The sequence below is a fragment of the Triticum dicoccoides genome, chromosome 7B, assembly GCF_002162155.2.
Source record: "Triticum dicoccoides isolate Atlit2015 ecotype Zavitan chromosome 7B, WEW_v2.0, whole genome shotgun sequence".
Taxonomy (NCBI): domain Eukaryota; kingdom Viridiplantae; phylum Streptophyta; class Magnoliopsida; order Poales; family Poaceae; genus Triticum; species Triticum dicoccoides.
Window position 1 is genome coordinate 79739249 of NC_041393.1, and position 14335 is coordinate 79753583.

Below are 14335 nucleotides of genomic sequence, written 5' to 3' on the forward strand. Positions count from 1 at the left end.
TTATTCTTGGAGATTACAACACCTTCGACATGATGGCTATTCTACAAGTGGTGGTGATACTACTAGTGCGCTGGAGGCTCTTCTAGCTCGAAGCTCTGGACTCCGTCTCGTCCTCTGCACAAGGGATGCTAGATGCTCCCTTCTCTATTCTTCTGTGTCATAGTTGGGAGTCTGAAGTGCCTCAAAGTTTGTACAATCAGCCACGCATGACTCCCATGCTAGACTGATGTTTTTGTCCAAACTAAGAACTTTGTCTAGAGTGGGAACTTTGTCCTAAAACTCATCTTTTTAATGCCAAACCATGCATGCACCGTTGCCTTGTATCCAAGTGAGTATAGAAAGAATAAAGTTATAACTCGCAGTAGAACATGCAGAGTTGTTAAGTTTTAAAACAAGTTGCAAAAGGAAACAAGAGGGGTCAAAATCCTACAAGTTATTTCACCAGACTAGATAACTCACCAAGTATGATTAAGTTCCTCTTGAGAAACAGCTGCTCTGCCTGGATAAATCATAAGAAGACTGCAAGCACTTGCCATTTACCAACCGCAAGCACTGGAGCCTGACAATGCTAAAGCGCAACTGAGGGGGTGCCCGTTGAAATTACTGAAACTCACAGGTTCCAGACCGTGGTGCAATATCACAGTATCAAAACATTTCACGAAAAGGAAAACAAGCGGCCCGTTCAAATACATTAATAACACCATAAAACAAAATTTGACTCCGCTCCGCACAAGTGCAGAGTAAACCGAAGGTACAACCATGTAGTTCAGCAACGATATATAGTCTAACAAAGGAGGACCAAGCGTCGTAACAGAGAGCAAAGGCCAGACACGAGTAAAAATGCAGTAAATAGTATCTCCTCCTGCCAGGTTGGTGCTGAAGCCTCCCGCGATGCCCAGCACGGAAAATGGCAGTGATCCTGTAGTTCCTGCACAAGGAGAAAATCAAAGGGCTGAGCTTCAACCTTACAATAAACATGTGGATGTAGCTCGAGCAATACTTTACAAACTTATCTATAAGATCCTGGGTGCTTGCATCACCAATCACAAGTTTATGATGACGATGCTTTTACATATCTATATCTATTGAGAAAATTACTAATCCAATTTGACAGTATAATCCGTAAACAGAACTCTGAGCTAACTACACCGCAACCAATTGAGTGACTACAAGATTAGTGCTGGTTCTAACATTTGCATTTGATTTACAAAATCAGCACAATTTCAAGATTAATAACCCTATCCATATGGGGAAAACAGAGTAGTTTTATGATCATACCAGAGAAAGATTTGTTAACTAGGTGCAAGAATAACCAAGTGAAAGCACAGTTTCCGTACCTGATCGAGTGATTGCAAGCAGCAACGTCCACATTGACTGGTTTATCGCCTCTGGGTCTTTCCAACTCCTCGTTTTCCAGAGAAGAGATGCTTCGGTTTCAAGGTGGGGATGACGCGATCCGCCTCTCCACGGCGAGCCTCCTTGTTCCTGTTCTTGACAGAGTCCCTCGATTTCTTGATGGCCTTCTTCTTTTGAGCAACATCCCGGATCCCGTCACCTGGTACAACCTCTTCAATTGGTCGTGATTTGGACCTAGACCTCGACCTCATACGCAGCTTCTTGTCAGAGTGCTGGCCATCAACTTCCATAGCATCATCACCATCAGCTCTGCTCAGTGACCTCTCACGCTTACGGCCTCTTGACTGGCTGCGAAGTCGGTTCACAGCAGCAGTAGGATCAACACCCATGGATGTGAGTTGCCTGCCCAGTCTCTTGGTTGTGAACTTCCTATCCTTGTCATGCTTCCTTGGAACAATAGGACGGCTCTCTGCAGTGCTCTTCTTCATCCTATGCTCTTGGATGAGCATAGCCTTCTTCTTCCTAATCTTACCCAATATCTCACGCTGTTCTTCAGTTAATTCATCATGGCCATCAATCATGAAAGCATCTTGAGCAGCTTCTTCTTCAAGACGAAGACCCTCCTCCCTTTCCAGCTCCTCACACCTTTCCAAGATATCCGGATCCAGGAAATCAGCAACATTATGCCCATCCAATATCTCAGGGAGAATATCTTCCTTCCACTCATCATCAGCCAACAAGTAATGCTTTTTGAGACTGGCGGAATAGACACCAGCACCTCCATTCTCATTCTCAAGGTCCCTCTCAAGTTTCTTCTTTTCCTTTGCAGCAGCAATCGCTTGAGCTTCAAGAACAGCCTGAGGAATGCAAGTAGGCCTATCTCTGTTGTCACGAGGCTTGGGCATAGCAACATGAAACCTATTTAAGCAGTCATTGATCTTCTTTGACTTCATCTTGATCTCCACCCTCTGCTCAAGAAGCCTCTCACATGCAGCATTTTTAACAGCCATCACACCCTCATCTGTTAAAGCACTCATAGTCAACAAAACACCCTCTTCACTAGGATCTCCACCTTGAGGTATAGTCTTCATAGCCTCTGACTTCATCTCCATTACCAGCTTCATGTCCTCTTCAGAAAGCCCATCAAGCGGCTGCAAATCAGTCTTGTTGCACACAATGACCAAAGGCTTATTCATGAACAAGGATTTTATACTGTGGAAGAGTGCAGCTTGCTGAGCAATAGTGTACCCACAAGAACCAGAGATGTCCAAGAAGAACAGCACAGCAGCCCTCAAGTGGGCAAGAGCGGTGATACTGCACATTTCTATGATGTTCCTGTCCTCAAAAGGACGATCAAGGATCCCTGGAGTGTCAATCACTTGGTACCGCAGATACTTGTAATCTGCATGGCCAACAAAAAGGGATTTTGTTGTGAAAGCATAAGGCTGTACGTCCACATCAGCCCTTGTAACCTTGTTCATGAAAGAGCTCTTCCCAACATTTGGATAGCCACAAATCAAGATAGTACGGGTGTTCGGGTCAATTGATGGAAGCCTGGCCATGTGCTGCCTGATCTGCTCCAGGTATGCCAAACTAGGACTGATACGCTTTAGAACAGTACACATGCGACCTAGTGCAGCTACCTTCAGGCACTTGCACCGGTACAGGGTGTCTCCATACTTGAGCAGCCTCAGATAGTCCTTGGAGATCTTTGCAATGATATTCCTAGCCGTATTGATCTGACCCAAGGCAAGTTTGTAGTGATCCTTGTTGTAGAGCACATGAAGGAGATCGCCATAGAAAGGGTGGATGTCATCCAGTCTGGGGAACTCATCAATGATGGTGGACAGCTTTTCATAGAAGTTCTGCTGGGTATAGCGAACCTTGCGCATATAGAACTGGCGAATGCGGTTGATAGCATAGCCCTTGTGGACAACAGTTGGTGTTTGCCTCTGAGTGCGGGACAAGATTATGTCGATGAAGTCCTTCCCAGGAGGGACAACGGTGATTTTCTTGAAATTATACTGCACCATCTTGCCGATGTAAAGCTTGGCTACTTATTCCTGTGATGCAAACAAATGTCGTGTCAATCCTATGTAGATAAACAGGTCAAAAAACTAACGCAGAAAAACGGGTACAGGCAAATGCAAGAAATCACAATTTCCAAAAAACATAGCCAGGGAGAAATCTAGCAAGCACTGCATAAAAAATATCTATCTGTAATCATGTGAAGACTCTAGATTCATGCCCATCATTATCATTGCATCCTAGTTACACACAAGGAAACCTTCGATTTATATAAAATACATAAGACAAAAGGGCCGGCTAGCCCCAGTTTCTTTGTTGATGGTTCAACATAGTTCCAAGGCTACGTATAAACAGCAGGGGTCACAACCAGGAGACCAAGTCAGGACCTTAAACATGCACACCGTTCTTATATGAAAGAATAAAAAACATCTATACACCTAGATACCAGCAAATCAAGCCCCACTTTCTTTGTTGGCAGCTAAAAATAGTTGAAGCACAAGTATGGTCAGTTGCATCAGACCAGAACACTAACTCAGGATCTGAAACACTCACACCATTCTTACATGGTAGCAACAACCTCTCATAGGAAGTGCAACAGCAACACATGCATCTTTCATTCTCATAGCGCCAAATACTAGATGATGGATTGCACAAAATTAGCACAAATAAAAGCAGGAAGACAGCAGAAGTAGTTCCACCCACTGACAAAATACCACGCCAGGTGTCTAAATCGGCTGCAGCTAAACTCGCCGGCAGCCTTGAATCAACCAGAAAAACATCAAACGTCGCCAGTGGCAAGCAAACTAGCCGGCAACTTCTCATCAAATTGGAAAAGTATTAGTCGACCATCCCCTATCTTCTGCGTAAAATCAGCCAACCCTTATTGAGCGACATAGCGCGAAACAGAGGAAGCAATTGCTCTATTCGCAAACTCTTGAGAGATTCAACCAGGGATGAGCATGGACAGGTTGAATCAGGTTGAATCGAGTCTACAGCCGCAGCCATCCGCGAGGATCATCACGGGCGCACGGCTATGCGAGACGGTCGGCACGCAGGGACGCGAGCAGAGAGCGGAGGGGAAAGTTGGGGGCTACTTACGGCGTGAGGCGGCGGCGGCGGCGGCGGGACGGAGCTTCGCCTCGGTGGAGGCGGCGGGCGTCCGGCGGCGGACGGAGTGGGGAGGAGGAAAGAGGAGGGTTTAGGGAAGGGTTTCCTCGGGGATCTTATGTCCTAGCTAATGGGCTATCCTCGCGGCCCATCTAACGGCCATTCTCCAGCCCACTTACCCCCGGCCCACGGTACCGGAGGCGGCGGTGGTTCGAGACCCCACCACGGCTCAGCCTCCTCCACCACACTCGCCGCGCGCCTACCTCCCCCCTTCCCGCCGCCGTGGAAGGAGACCGGCGGCTGGCTCCCACCGCTTCCGCGAGGTTCGTCTCCTCCGCCGCTCCTGCTTTCCCCTTGATCCATCGCTCCCGCCAATAGACTATCTCTCTTGCTTCGGCGTGGTGATTCTTTGGCTGCGGTGCTGATTCGTGGATTCTTGAATTGTTCCTCTAGGGTTCGGAGGCAGTAGGCTCGGCTGCTGCCATGCTCTCAAGGATCTCTCAGCTCGGGGCGCGGCTCCTGCGCGAGACCAGAGCTGGTTGGTATCTATCTCTCCACCCTTCTTCCTGCTACACTGTCTGTTACATTAGGAATTAGGAGAAAATGCTTGTGCTTGGACCTAATTAGGAATGGCTCAAGAACGTGAATTTGTATAAATGCGATGCATAAGTAAAGTACGCTGTGCGTGGACGAAATGCTTCAAGTTTTGTGGCTACCATTGTAACGAGATGGCCATTGTTGATGTTAGCCCATTCCTGAGTTGGCAGTCCTGTTTTTATTTATTTATATTTTCTTGGCACTGAAGAGAGAGCTTTATGTCATCAAAGCCATAAGGTTCTTACAATCTTCGGAAACCGACGCCCGGCATTGGTCAGCAGTAGAAATAAGCTCTTCAGAACCCTACCAAACCACTGATTCTAGCATTCGGTGCTAATTCACGGGCAACTTTATTAGACTCTCTCTTCACTCCCACAAACTGAATATCTGCAAGTTGACTATGAACTGAAGACTTTTGATCTCGTTGATAAGCCCGCATTTCATTGTACTGATTCCAATCTCAAACATCAGCTGTTTGCCTTTATAGTCACCCAGCTTTAAGTTGCACATATGGGACTAGATGCACAGTTTTGGAGGAAAATAACTGAATCTTTTATGCGAGCTTCTCCTTTATTGTGGATTACATTGTTTCTCAGGCACCACACTCTCCACAAAAGAAGAAGGACCAGCCCCCTAGTCTCCTTGCTCAGATTTGCAATCAAGATCAGCAGCCAATCTTCCCCTGTATAAACTAACTGAGATTCTTCAGGAATATCCCACACCTTCCTAACTTCCATATGAAGAGCTTTTGCCTTTGTACAGTTAACCACTGGATTAAAAATTTAAAACTATCTTCTGCAACACCACATATAGAGCATGTACTATCAACCTCCCGGGCATGTTTGCATTTCTTTCTCTTAGGGCGTGTTCGGTAGCCCTCCACAGCTGCAAACACCCCAATTCTGTCGCCGCTAGCCAGCAGCCGACTTCTCGTGTAAACTCCTGGAGTGATTGATCAGTTCGGTGTGTTAGCTTCTGCCTGCTAGCTGTGTAAAAGGCTGGGCCTGTTCGGTGGCTGGCTTTATTTGGCTGTGGCCTCGAAAAAGGAATGGTGGGCCGTCTAAATGGCTGGGCCTGGTCGGTGGCACACCTCATATGGCTGTTCGGTCGTGGCTGTTTCCGCGTACCGGTTCGCAGCAAGTCACTTGGCGGTGGCAGCGAAGTGTAATATATGTGAACTCTCGCTTCTCAGTTTTTGTGGAGCTTGGTTTTCTCAACTCCACGAATGCTCCAAATTTACACTGCGTGGTTAGCCAGCTTCTCGCTGGCATCGCTGGGAGTTAGACCGTTTCGGTGCACTCCAGACATGGAGTTGGGGAGTTAAGAAGCTAGAGGGCTACCGAACAGGCCCTTAGTAGCCAAGTTATCAGAAGCTAGATGCCAGGTGAAAACACGAACTTTATTAGGCACAGTATCGGACCAAATATTTCGCCAAATAGGTCTAGAACAGTCACCTGCTCTACTCGCACCCTCCTGCACAGGACTCAACAGTGAGGTTATAAGCCAGTTTATAAGCACTTCTGACGGAGAACATACCATTTTTCTCATGGTTCCATGTTATGAAATCTTCAAAATTATACTCGGAGAGGCGAATATTCAGGATTTGATCAGCATCATGTGGGAGGAAAGTTCTTGAAATCAGTTGAGTGTTCCAATCTTTTCTTCCTGGGATCAACAGTTGTTTGACTTGAGATAATCTTAAACTTACCCTTTCTGAACTGATCTTTAGGTTATAATTCCTTGGCAGACAATTGTCTCTCCAAATACAAACTTTACTTCGATCCCTAATCCTCCAGAAGTGCAGATAATCCCCTTTTTAAGAAGGTCGAGGCGCTCAACAGTCAACACCCCTCCGGCCAGGCGAGGCATCATTTCTGAAAACTGTATCAACAAGGTTCCCTCTATGGTAGTATATAGCCTTGAGGAGTCTTGCAAATAGATTGTTTGGGAAACTGAGAAGAAGCCAGGCTTGTCTATCGAACAAAGCTTGGTTGAAAAGCATTGAGCCTCTGAATCCAAGACCTCCTTGAAATTTTGGTTTAATGAGGTTTTCCCAAGCAGTTCAATGAACCCTCCTTTGATCCTGGTTTTCAGCCCACCAAAACTTTCTCGGCATGTTTCTTGATTGCTTATTTTGAGAAACTTTCCGGGTTTACGCATGCCTAGTTTAGTGAAGGTGTTTATTTGGTTCTGCATTCTCAACTAGTTGACTTTTTGCAGCAGGAAACTTGTCAAGCAATAGCAGCAATTACTACCGAGGTCAAGTCAGCCGGCATTCAACCCCAGCGGTTAGTCCTTTTGTACTGCTATAATCATTGTGGTTGCTAGTATAGAGCATTGGTTATGCCCTATTGCCTTGTGTTCCTGCTGTGACCGAGAATATAACCAAAGCAGCAATAGAATTGTTTTCTTTTCTTTATACATGATGCACCCATTACTTCGTGTTTCAGATTCATTTTGAAGTTTTTTTTCAAAAAAGTAAATATTATCTTTTCTCTACCTGTGTATCACTTGGCCACCTACACTACTTATATGTGCAAGCAAACACTGCCTGCTGCATGTTAAAAAAAACTGCCTTCTCTTGAAATCTGTTTGTATGTACAGAAGTGTTGATATATCATTTGAACTGGCCTTTATTTTTCAGAAGAGCATCCTCTTCTCCACCGCAACAAGTAGTCATCATGATGAAGGCGGTGAGGACAAGGAGAAGTGAGTATGTTTGTCTTCTTCCATTTTTTATGCAGCATGAAATCTAAACACCTAGCCGTCTTTGTATCTTCGGAGTAAGCAGTATATTAGTCCAAACCATTTCCTGATGTTATTTTTCTTTGTCAACATTTATGACCTTTTGATCGGCTACTCCTTCCACATCTTGAGGAAATAGCGGCCTTTAACAATAACTTTGATCGGTTTTACTGAATGTTATTATTCATTTTTAAGCAATTGTTTGATTTGGGGTAAAGAACTGGTCTTCTGACGAGAGTAATTTTCTCTGCCCTGTACAGAATCTCTGTAACATTTGTCAACAAGGATGGTACTGAGAAGACAATAAGTGTTCCTGTCGGAATGTCCATGTTAGAAGCTGCTCACGAAAATGACATAGAACTTGAAGGTTATAATTACAATCAGTGATAAGCTTTATGGTTTTCCATATTTTTTAATTCTACTCCCCTGCTCAAGTCTGACATAAGTTGATGCTAGGCGATAAACCAGGTTTTTTAACTATCTGTGTTTATTCGCCTCACACAGTCACACTCCATCACATGCACTGTCTTTTACATCACGCTACTACCTTTCATCACTTTTTAAATGGGCATATTAATGTGTACTTTTAAGATCTTGTCAGCTGATTTCAGTTGTTGTTAATAACCTCTCCTAGTATTTTGGTTACTGCAGGAGCATGTGAAGGGTCGCTCGCGTGTTCCACTTGTCATGTCATAGTTATGGTATATTCTAGATATAACCCATCCTGGTTTTTTTTTCCTTCTGTTAGAAGCTAAAGTTGTGCTGACTAGCAATTTGAATCTTATTATCCAGGATGTAAAGTACTATAACAAGCTAGAGGATCCAACAGATGAAGAAAATGATATGCTTGACCTTGCATTTGGGCTCACAGAAACGTAAGTGGATATTTCCTAACGGATTTTTTTTGTTTATTCATCTTACATGAACCCCTCCAAGTTTTACTAGCTAGAGGATCCAAGCAAGCATATTGAAATATCTTAAAATCCCTAAATATAAGATGTTTTGGCAGTTCAATACTACTTATGTAGTGAGGCACTGTCAAAAAAGCCTTCCAACGCCTATATGCAACCTTTTGGAATTATAAGTGGTGCTACAGTGTCAACCAGGAGGTTCAGGACATTTATATTAGGCTATTAGCGATGGACGGAAATCAAAGATAACTAACTGATAAGTACTCCCTCCGTTTCAAAATAGATGACCCAACTTTGTACTAAATTAGTACAAAGTTGAGTCATCTATTTTGGAACGGAGGGAGTAGCTAATTATGTTATCCCACATGGTCATAAAGGTAGGCTGTAAATGTGTAAGTGCCATTGTGTACATGATTACTTGCTAAAAGAAAATTGTTTTTGATCAAGGCCTCAATAATTTGTTAAATAACCTTTTTCCAGGTCTCGTCTTGGCTGCCAAGTAATAGCGCAACCCGAACTTGACGGTGTCCGATTGGCGTTACCCGCAGCTACACGGAACTTTGCGGTAGATGGCTTTGTGCCAAAACCACACTAGAGAGACGCCATCAGTTTTGTACCTTAGCATGTAACTTAACTACAGTATCGTCTCTGAGAGCCCCTGTGCCTTCGGACTTGGATCTGTTCTCGTTTTATGAGCTCCTTGGTCAGTGCAAGATCATCGGTATCTCATTTCTACAGCTAGCAGTAGGTGAATATATACCGAATAAGCAGCTTATGTTTGTGACACCCCGTCGGCAGTATTATTTGGAGAGAGAATAAAAACTTGCTTCATAGAAGTTCTGGGGAGTGGATCTTGTGTTTGTTTGTACTACGTTGTTGTTTTTAGTGTTAGTTATTTGTGTAGATTTTTTCTACAGGATTGCTGAATATCATTCGCCTGGGACTAACTATATTCGTGAGATCTTACATGAACATCCGTGTAAACTTTTCTTTTAAATTTTTTCTTTCTTCTTTTTTACTCTCAGTCTAAGGGAAACCTGTTGGATGAATTATTACTGTAGACTCTAAATGATGTAAAGGCAAAGAGCAGCCATGATCCTGTGCTGCTGATAGGAGCTGCCCAGCACTAAAAAAAGCACCTAGTACAAATACAACCACCGTCACACTGCAGCAGAGCCACAAGACCGACCTACACAAAGCTACACAGGCGGCGAGATCCGACCACCAACCGTCCGTCCGTCCTGGGCCATTCACGCAAGGAGTAAAACACCAGCAAACTGTCCAAGACCAAAAAACCATGATTATACGGACAGAAATGTCCGTCGCCTCCGGTAATTCTTCCAGCCTCTCTACCACTTTGAAGGCTAGAATAGCAGAAAAAATTACGCTACATTTCTTTTCTCTAGAAAACATCACGCCTCGTGTAATCGTTTTGCAAAAAACACCGATCGACGAATTTAGCTGTGTTTGATCGCGTTTATGATAGATGGAGCTCGCTAGTCAGACTGACGTGGCATCACTTAATGTCTCATATTTAACGGCGACGTTTGGTAATGTTATCGTCATGTGTGGCCATGTGGGGTCCACCTATCATTGAAAGAAAAAAGAAAAAATATTTGTTTTGCTCGCCGTGCAGCTGCAGCAACGCTCGAGGAGAGTGCAGCTCGTCCCCAAGCTCTTCTCCTGCACGCCTACTCCTCCCTCTGACCGAGCGCCGCCCATCCACGAGAACGCCCGGGCCTCCTCGTTGCCGGCGACTTGCGATAAATCCGCCGACCAGTGTTTTTTGTAAATAGATTTAGTTTTTTTTTAATGTAGCATAGTGTTTTTTGCTAACCTAACCAATCAAAGTGGTGGTTTCTTGCAATTTACTCGGTGGAGCCGTTTGTCCAGTCAAACAACAGCCATCATGTTAAGCCCCGAAACGCTTTTTTCTAGGGTTTCGAGTGGCAGGACGGCACACGAGGCGATCTCGAGGGCGCAAGTCTAGGGTTTCACAATCGCCGGCCTCCACCTACCATGTTCGTCTTGTTCCTGTTGTTTGCCTACTCGGGGTGATCAAGGGGGGACCTCGCCCCACCCTTGGGGGCGCTACAGGAGAGGGGTCAGGGTCGGGGGGTTGGGCGAAGATGGCAGCGGAGTCAAGCGCCATGGGAGGAAAGAGAGGAAAGACTAAGGAGACGGAGGCAGTGGAGCAGATGATGGACCGGCTGGATCTGAATAAGAAGGAGAGGGCAAAACTCGTCATTGACGGCGAGGAAGAGAAGAGGGAGGAGGAAATTTGTGCACTGATCGGCAAGGTACTGCACTGAAGGGTGCTCCATGTGAATACCATCGGAGAGGCGCTGCGCCCAGCATGGGGCAATCCGAAGGGGCTGAGTTTTAGGTCGACTGGCGAGAACGTCTTTGTGGCTAGTTTTGTGAACAAGAGAGACAACGATCGGATCTTGGAGGGAGGTCCATGGATGGATGGAAAACATTGTGTGGTCTTGGAGAGGTTTAATATCACGCCACGCCCTTCAGAACTCAAATTTAACAGGATCAAGATATGGGCGCGGGTGATTAACCTTCTGTTCAACCTGTTGTGTCCGCCCATGGCCATCGCGCATTGCAGCCATGGTAGGGGATGTTGTTACCCTGGATGCTGATGTGAAGGGATATGCTTTTGGAGATTGTCTCAGATTCAGAGTGTGGATTATGGTGGATGAACCTTTGATGCGTTGGGTGCAATTGGAAAAAGCTAGGACGAAGGAGACTGAATTTTTCGACATCCAATATGAAAACTTGCCCTATTTTTGCTTCTCCTGTGGTCGGTTGGGGCATGCAGAATTGATGTGTCCTACGCCTGCAGGGAGAGATGAATATGGGAGACCCCCGTACCGTGAGGCCCTGAGGTATATGGCAAATAAGAATAAGAGTTGGGGCAGTACACCAACCTATAAACATGATGGCGCCAGAGATGACGGGAGGCAGAATGAATCAGAAGCTAGAGATGAAGAAGTTGAACCAGGTGTAGAGGTGACCTCGCCAGAGAAGATAGTCCAGGGCAAAGTGAGGAACACGATTTACCAATTTAATGCTAGAGGCAGAGGTTCAAATGGAAGAGGAGGTCGCCCGGGTGCAAGATTCAGAGACTGAGATGAGGAAGAGGCAGAGTGAGGAGAACGAGTCATCGGATTCAAGAGAGGACAGTTGTGACTCCAAGAAAAAGAAGGCAGATGAAGAGGTTGCAAGAGTCCTCGCGGAGCCTGATAATCAGCCCGCGGGTCGCAATGAAATGCTTATCTTGGAATTGTCGCGGGCTTGGGAACCCGGAGATAGTTCGAGAACTTCACGACCTTGTGAAAATGGAAGTTCACGCCCTAGTCTTCTTGTGTGAGATGAAGATCGAGGGGAAACGTGTGAGTGATTTGATGGCCAGGCTTGGTTTTGAAGGTTGTTGTCTAGTGAATAGTGAAGGGCTCAGCGGAGGTTTAGCTCTGTTTTGGTCCAAAGAAGTTTATGTAACCCTCAATAATTTCTGGAATCAACATACTGATGTAATGGTTAAGAACATTGGGGGCGACAATAAGGTGTAGCGGTTCATGGGTTTCTATGCAAAAGCTAGACGTAGTGAACGCGTCGAAAGCTGGAATCTGTTAAGATGGCTCAAAGATCAAAGTGATGTACCGTGGATATGTGGAGTTGATTTTAATGAAATTACAGATAACTCTGAGTACTTTGGAGCTCATGATCGGCCAGAGTGGCAAATGGATGGTTTTCGTCAGTGCCCTGATGACTGTGAACTACAAGACCTGGGTTTCCAAGGTGTTCCTTTTACTTGGGATAACATGCAACAAGGTGACTTGAATGTGAAAGTTCGTCTAGATAGGTTTCTAGCGAACCCAACAATGATTGAAGGAAATATGCCCTAGAGGCAATAATAAAGTTATTATTTTTTTCCTTAATTCATGATAAATGTTTATTATTCAGCTAGAATTGTATTATCCGAAAACTTAGTACATGTGTAAATACATAGACAAAACATATAGTCCCTAGTATGCCTCTACTTGACTAGCTCGTTAATCAAAGATGGTTATGTTTCCTAACCATAGACATGTGTTGTCATTTGATGAACGGGATTACATCATTAGGAGAATGATGTGATGGACATGACCCATCCGTTAGCTTAGCATTATGATCGCGTCAGTTTCATTGCTACTGCTTTCTTCATGACTTATACAAGTTACTCAGACTATGAGATTATGCAACTCCCGAATACCGGAGGAACACTTTGTGTGCTACCAAACGTCACAACGTAAATGGGTGATTATAAAGGTGCTCTACAGGTGTCTCTGAAGGTGTTTGTTGGATTGGCATAGATCAAGATTAGGATTTGTCACTATGTGTTTCGGAGAGGTATCTCTGGGCCCTCTCGGTAATACTCATCACTATAAGCCTTGCAAGCATTGTGACTAATGAGTTAGTTGCGGGATGAAGTATTACAGAACGAGTAAAGAGACTTGCCAGTAACAAGATTGAACTAGGTATTGAGATATCGGCGATTGAATCTCGGGCAAGTAACATATCAATGACAAAGGGAACAACGTATGTTGTTATGCGGTTTGACCGATAAAGATCTTCGTATAATATGTAGGAACCAATATGAGCATCCAGGTTCCACTATTGGTTATTGATCGGAGACGTGTCTCGGTCATGTCTACATAGTTCTCGAACCCGTAGGGTCCGCACGCTTAACGTTCGATGACGATTGGTATTATGAGTTTATGTGATATGATGTACCGAAGATTGTTCAGAGCCCCAGATCTGATCACGGACATGATGAGGAGTCTCGAAATGGTCGAGACATAAACATTCATATATTGTACGACTATATTCGGACATCGGAAGTGTTCCGGAGAAGTTTCAGATAAAACCGGAGTGCCGGAAGGGTTATCGGAACCACCGGAGAAGTAATGGGCCTTATTGGGCCTATGAGAGAGAGAGAGAGGCTTCCAAGGGCTGGCCGCCCCCCCCCCCCATGGGCCTAGTCCGAATTGGACTAGGGAGAGGGGCAGTGCCCCCTCCTTCCTTCTTCTCCTAGTAGGACTAGGAAAGGGGGGAGTCCTACTCCTACTATGAGGAGGATTCCTCCCCCCTTGGCACGCCTATGAGGGTCGGCCGGCCTCCCCTCTCCTCCTTTATATACGGGGGAGGGGGCACCCCTTAGACACACAAGTTGACAATTGTTTTACCCATGTGCGGTGCCCCCATCCACAGTTACACACCTTGGTCATATCATCGTAGTGCTTAGGCGAAGCCCTGCACCGGTAACTTCATCATCACCGTCACCGCACCGTGCTGACGAAACTCTCCCTCGACCTCAGCTGGATATAGAGTTCGTGGGACGTCACCGAGCTGAACGTGTGCAGATCGCGGAGGTGTCGTACCTTCGGTGCTAGGATCGGTCGGATCGTGAAGACATACGACTACATCAATCGCGTTGTCATAACGCTTCCGCTTTCGGTCTATGAGGGTACATAGATAACACTATCCCCTCTTGTTCTTATGCATCACCTAGTGATAGATCTTGCGTGATCGACGGAATTTTT

At 45.3% G+C, this 14335-nt stretch overlaps 2 protein-coding genes across 3 annotated transcripts; one reads left to right on the forward strand and one right to left on the reverse strand.

Moving 5' to 3' along the window:
• Positions 1 to 627: 627 nt before the first annotated feature.
• LOC119335570 (nucleolar GTP-binding protein 1-like) lies at positions 628 to 4580 on the reverse strand. Its single transcript, XM_037607682.1, has 3 exons — positions 4483 to 4580; positions 1338 to 3419; positions 628 to 928 (listed from the first exon to the last, which is right to left on the reverse strand). The coding sequence occupies exon 2, from the start codon at positions 3387 to 3389 to the stop codon at positions 1380 to 1382; it is 2010 nt and encodes a 669-aa protein (XP_037463579.1). The 5' UTR covers positions 3390 to 3419; positions 4483 to 4580; the 3' UTR covers positions 628 to 928; positions 1338 to 1379.
• Positions 4581 to 4704: 124 nt separating this feature from the next.
• On the forward strand, positions 4705 to 9710 carry LOC119340390 (2Fe-2S ferredoxin-like). 2 transcript variants are annotated; one of them, XM_037612302.1, is made up of 8 exons: positions 4705 to 4814; positions 4945 to 5029; positions 7312 to 7376; positions 7733 to 7797; positions 8094 to 8200; positions 8485 to 8534; positions 8626 to 8708; positions 9225 to 9710. In XM_037612302.1, exons 2-8 carry the CDS (start codon positions 4975 to 4977, stop codon positions 9337 to 9339), a joined length of 540 nt encoding a protein of 179 aa, XP_037468199.1. In that variant the 5' UTR covers positions 4705 to 4814; positions 4945 to 4974; the 3' UTR covers positions 9340 to 9710. The 2 variants fall into 2 exon arrangements, with proteins under 2 accessions (XP_037468199.1, XP_037468198.1); XM_037612301.1 differs by having other exon boundaries at positions 7309 to 7376; positions 9225 to 9656.
• The last annotated feature ends 4625 nt before the right edge of the window (positions 9711 to 14335 follow it).

What these genes read in the sequence shown, in the direction of transcription:
- LOC119335570 (XM_037607682.1), bottom strand. Translation starts at nt 3,389, where the DNA reads ATGGTGCAGTATAATTTCAAGAAAATCACCGTTGTCCCTCCTGGGAAG.
- LOC119340390 (XM_037612301.1), top strand. Translation starts at nt 4,975, where the DNA reads ATGCTCTCAAGGATCTCTCAGCTCGGGGCGCGGCTCCTGCGCGAGACC. An exon ending in GGCGGTGAGGACAAGGAGAA is followed by an intron (nt 7,798 to 8,093) that starts GTGAGTATGTTT and finishes TGCCCTGTACAG; the next exon opens with AATCTCTGTAACATTTGTCA. An exon ending in GCATTTGGGCTCACAGAAAC is followed by an intron (nt 8,709 to 9,224) that starts GTAAGTGGATAT and finishes ACCTTTTTCCAG; the next exon opens with GTCTCGTCTTGGCTGCCAAG.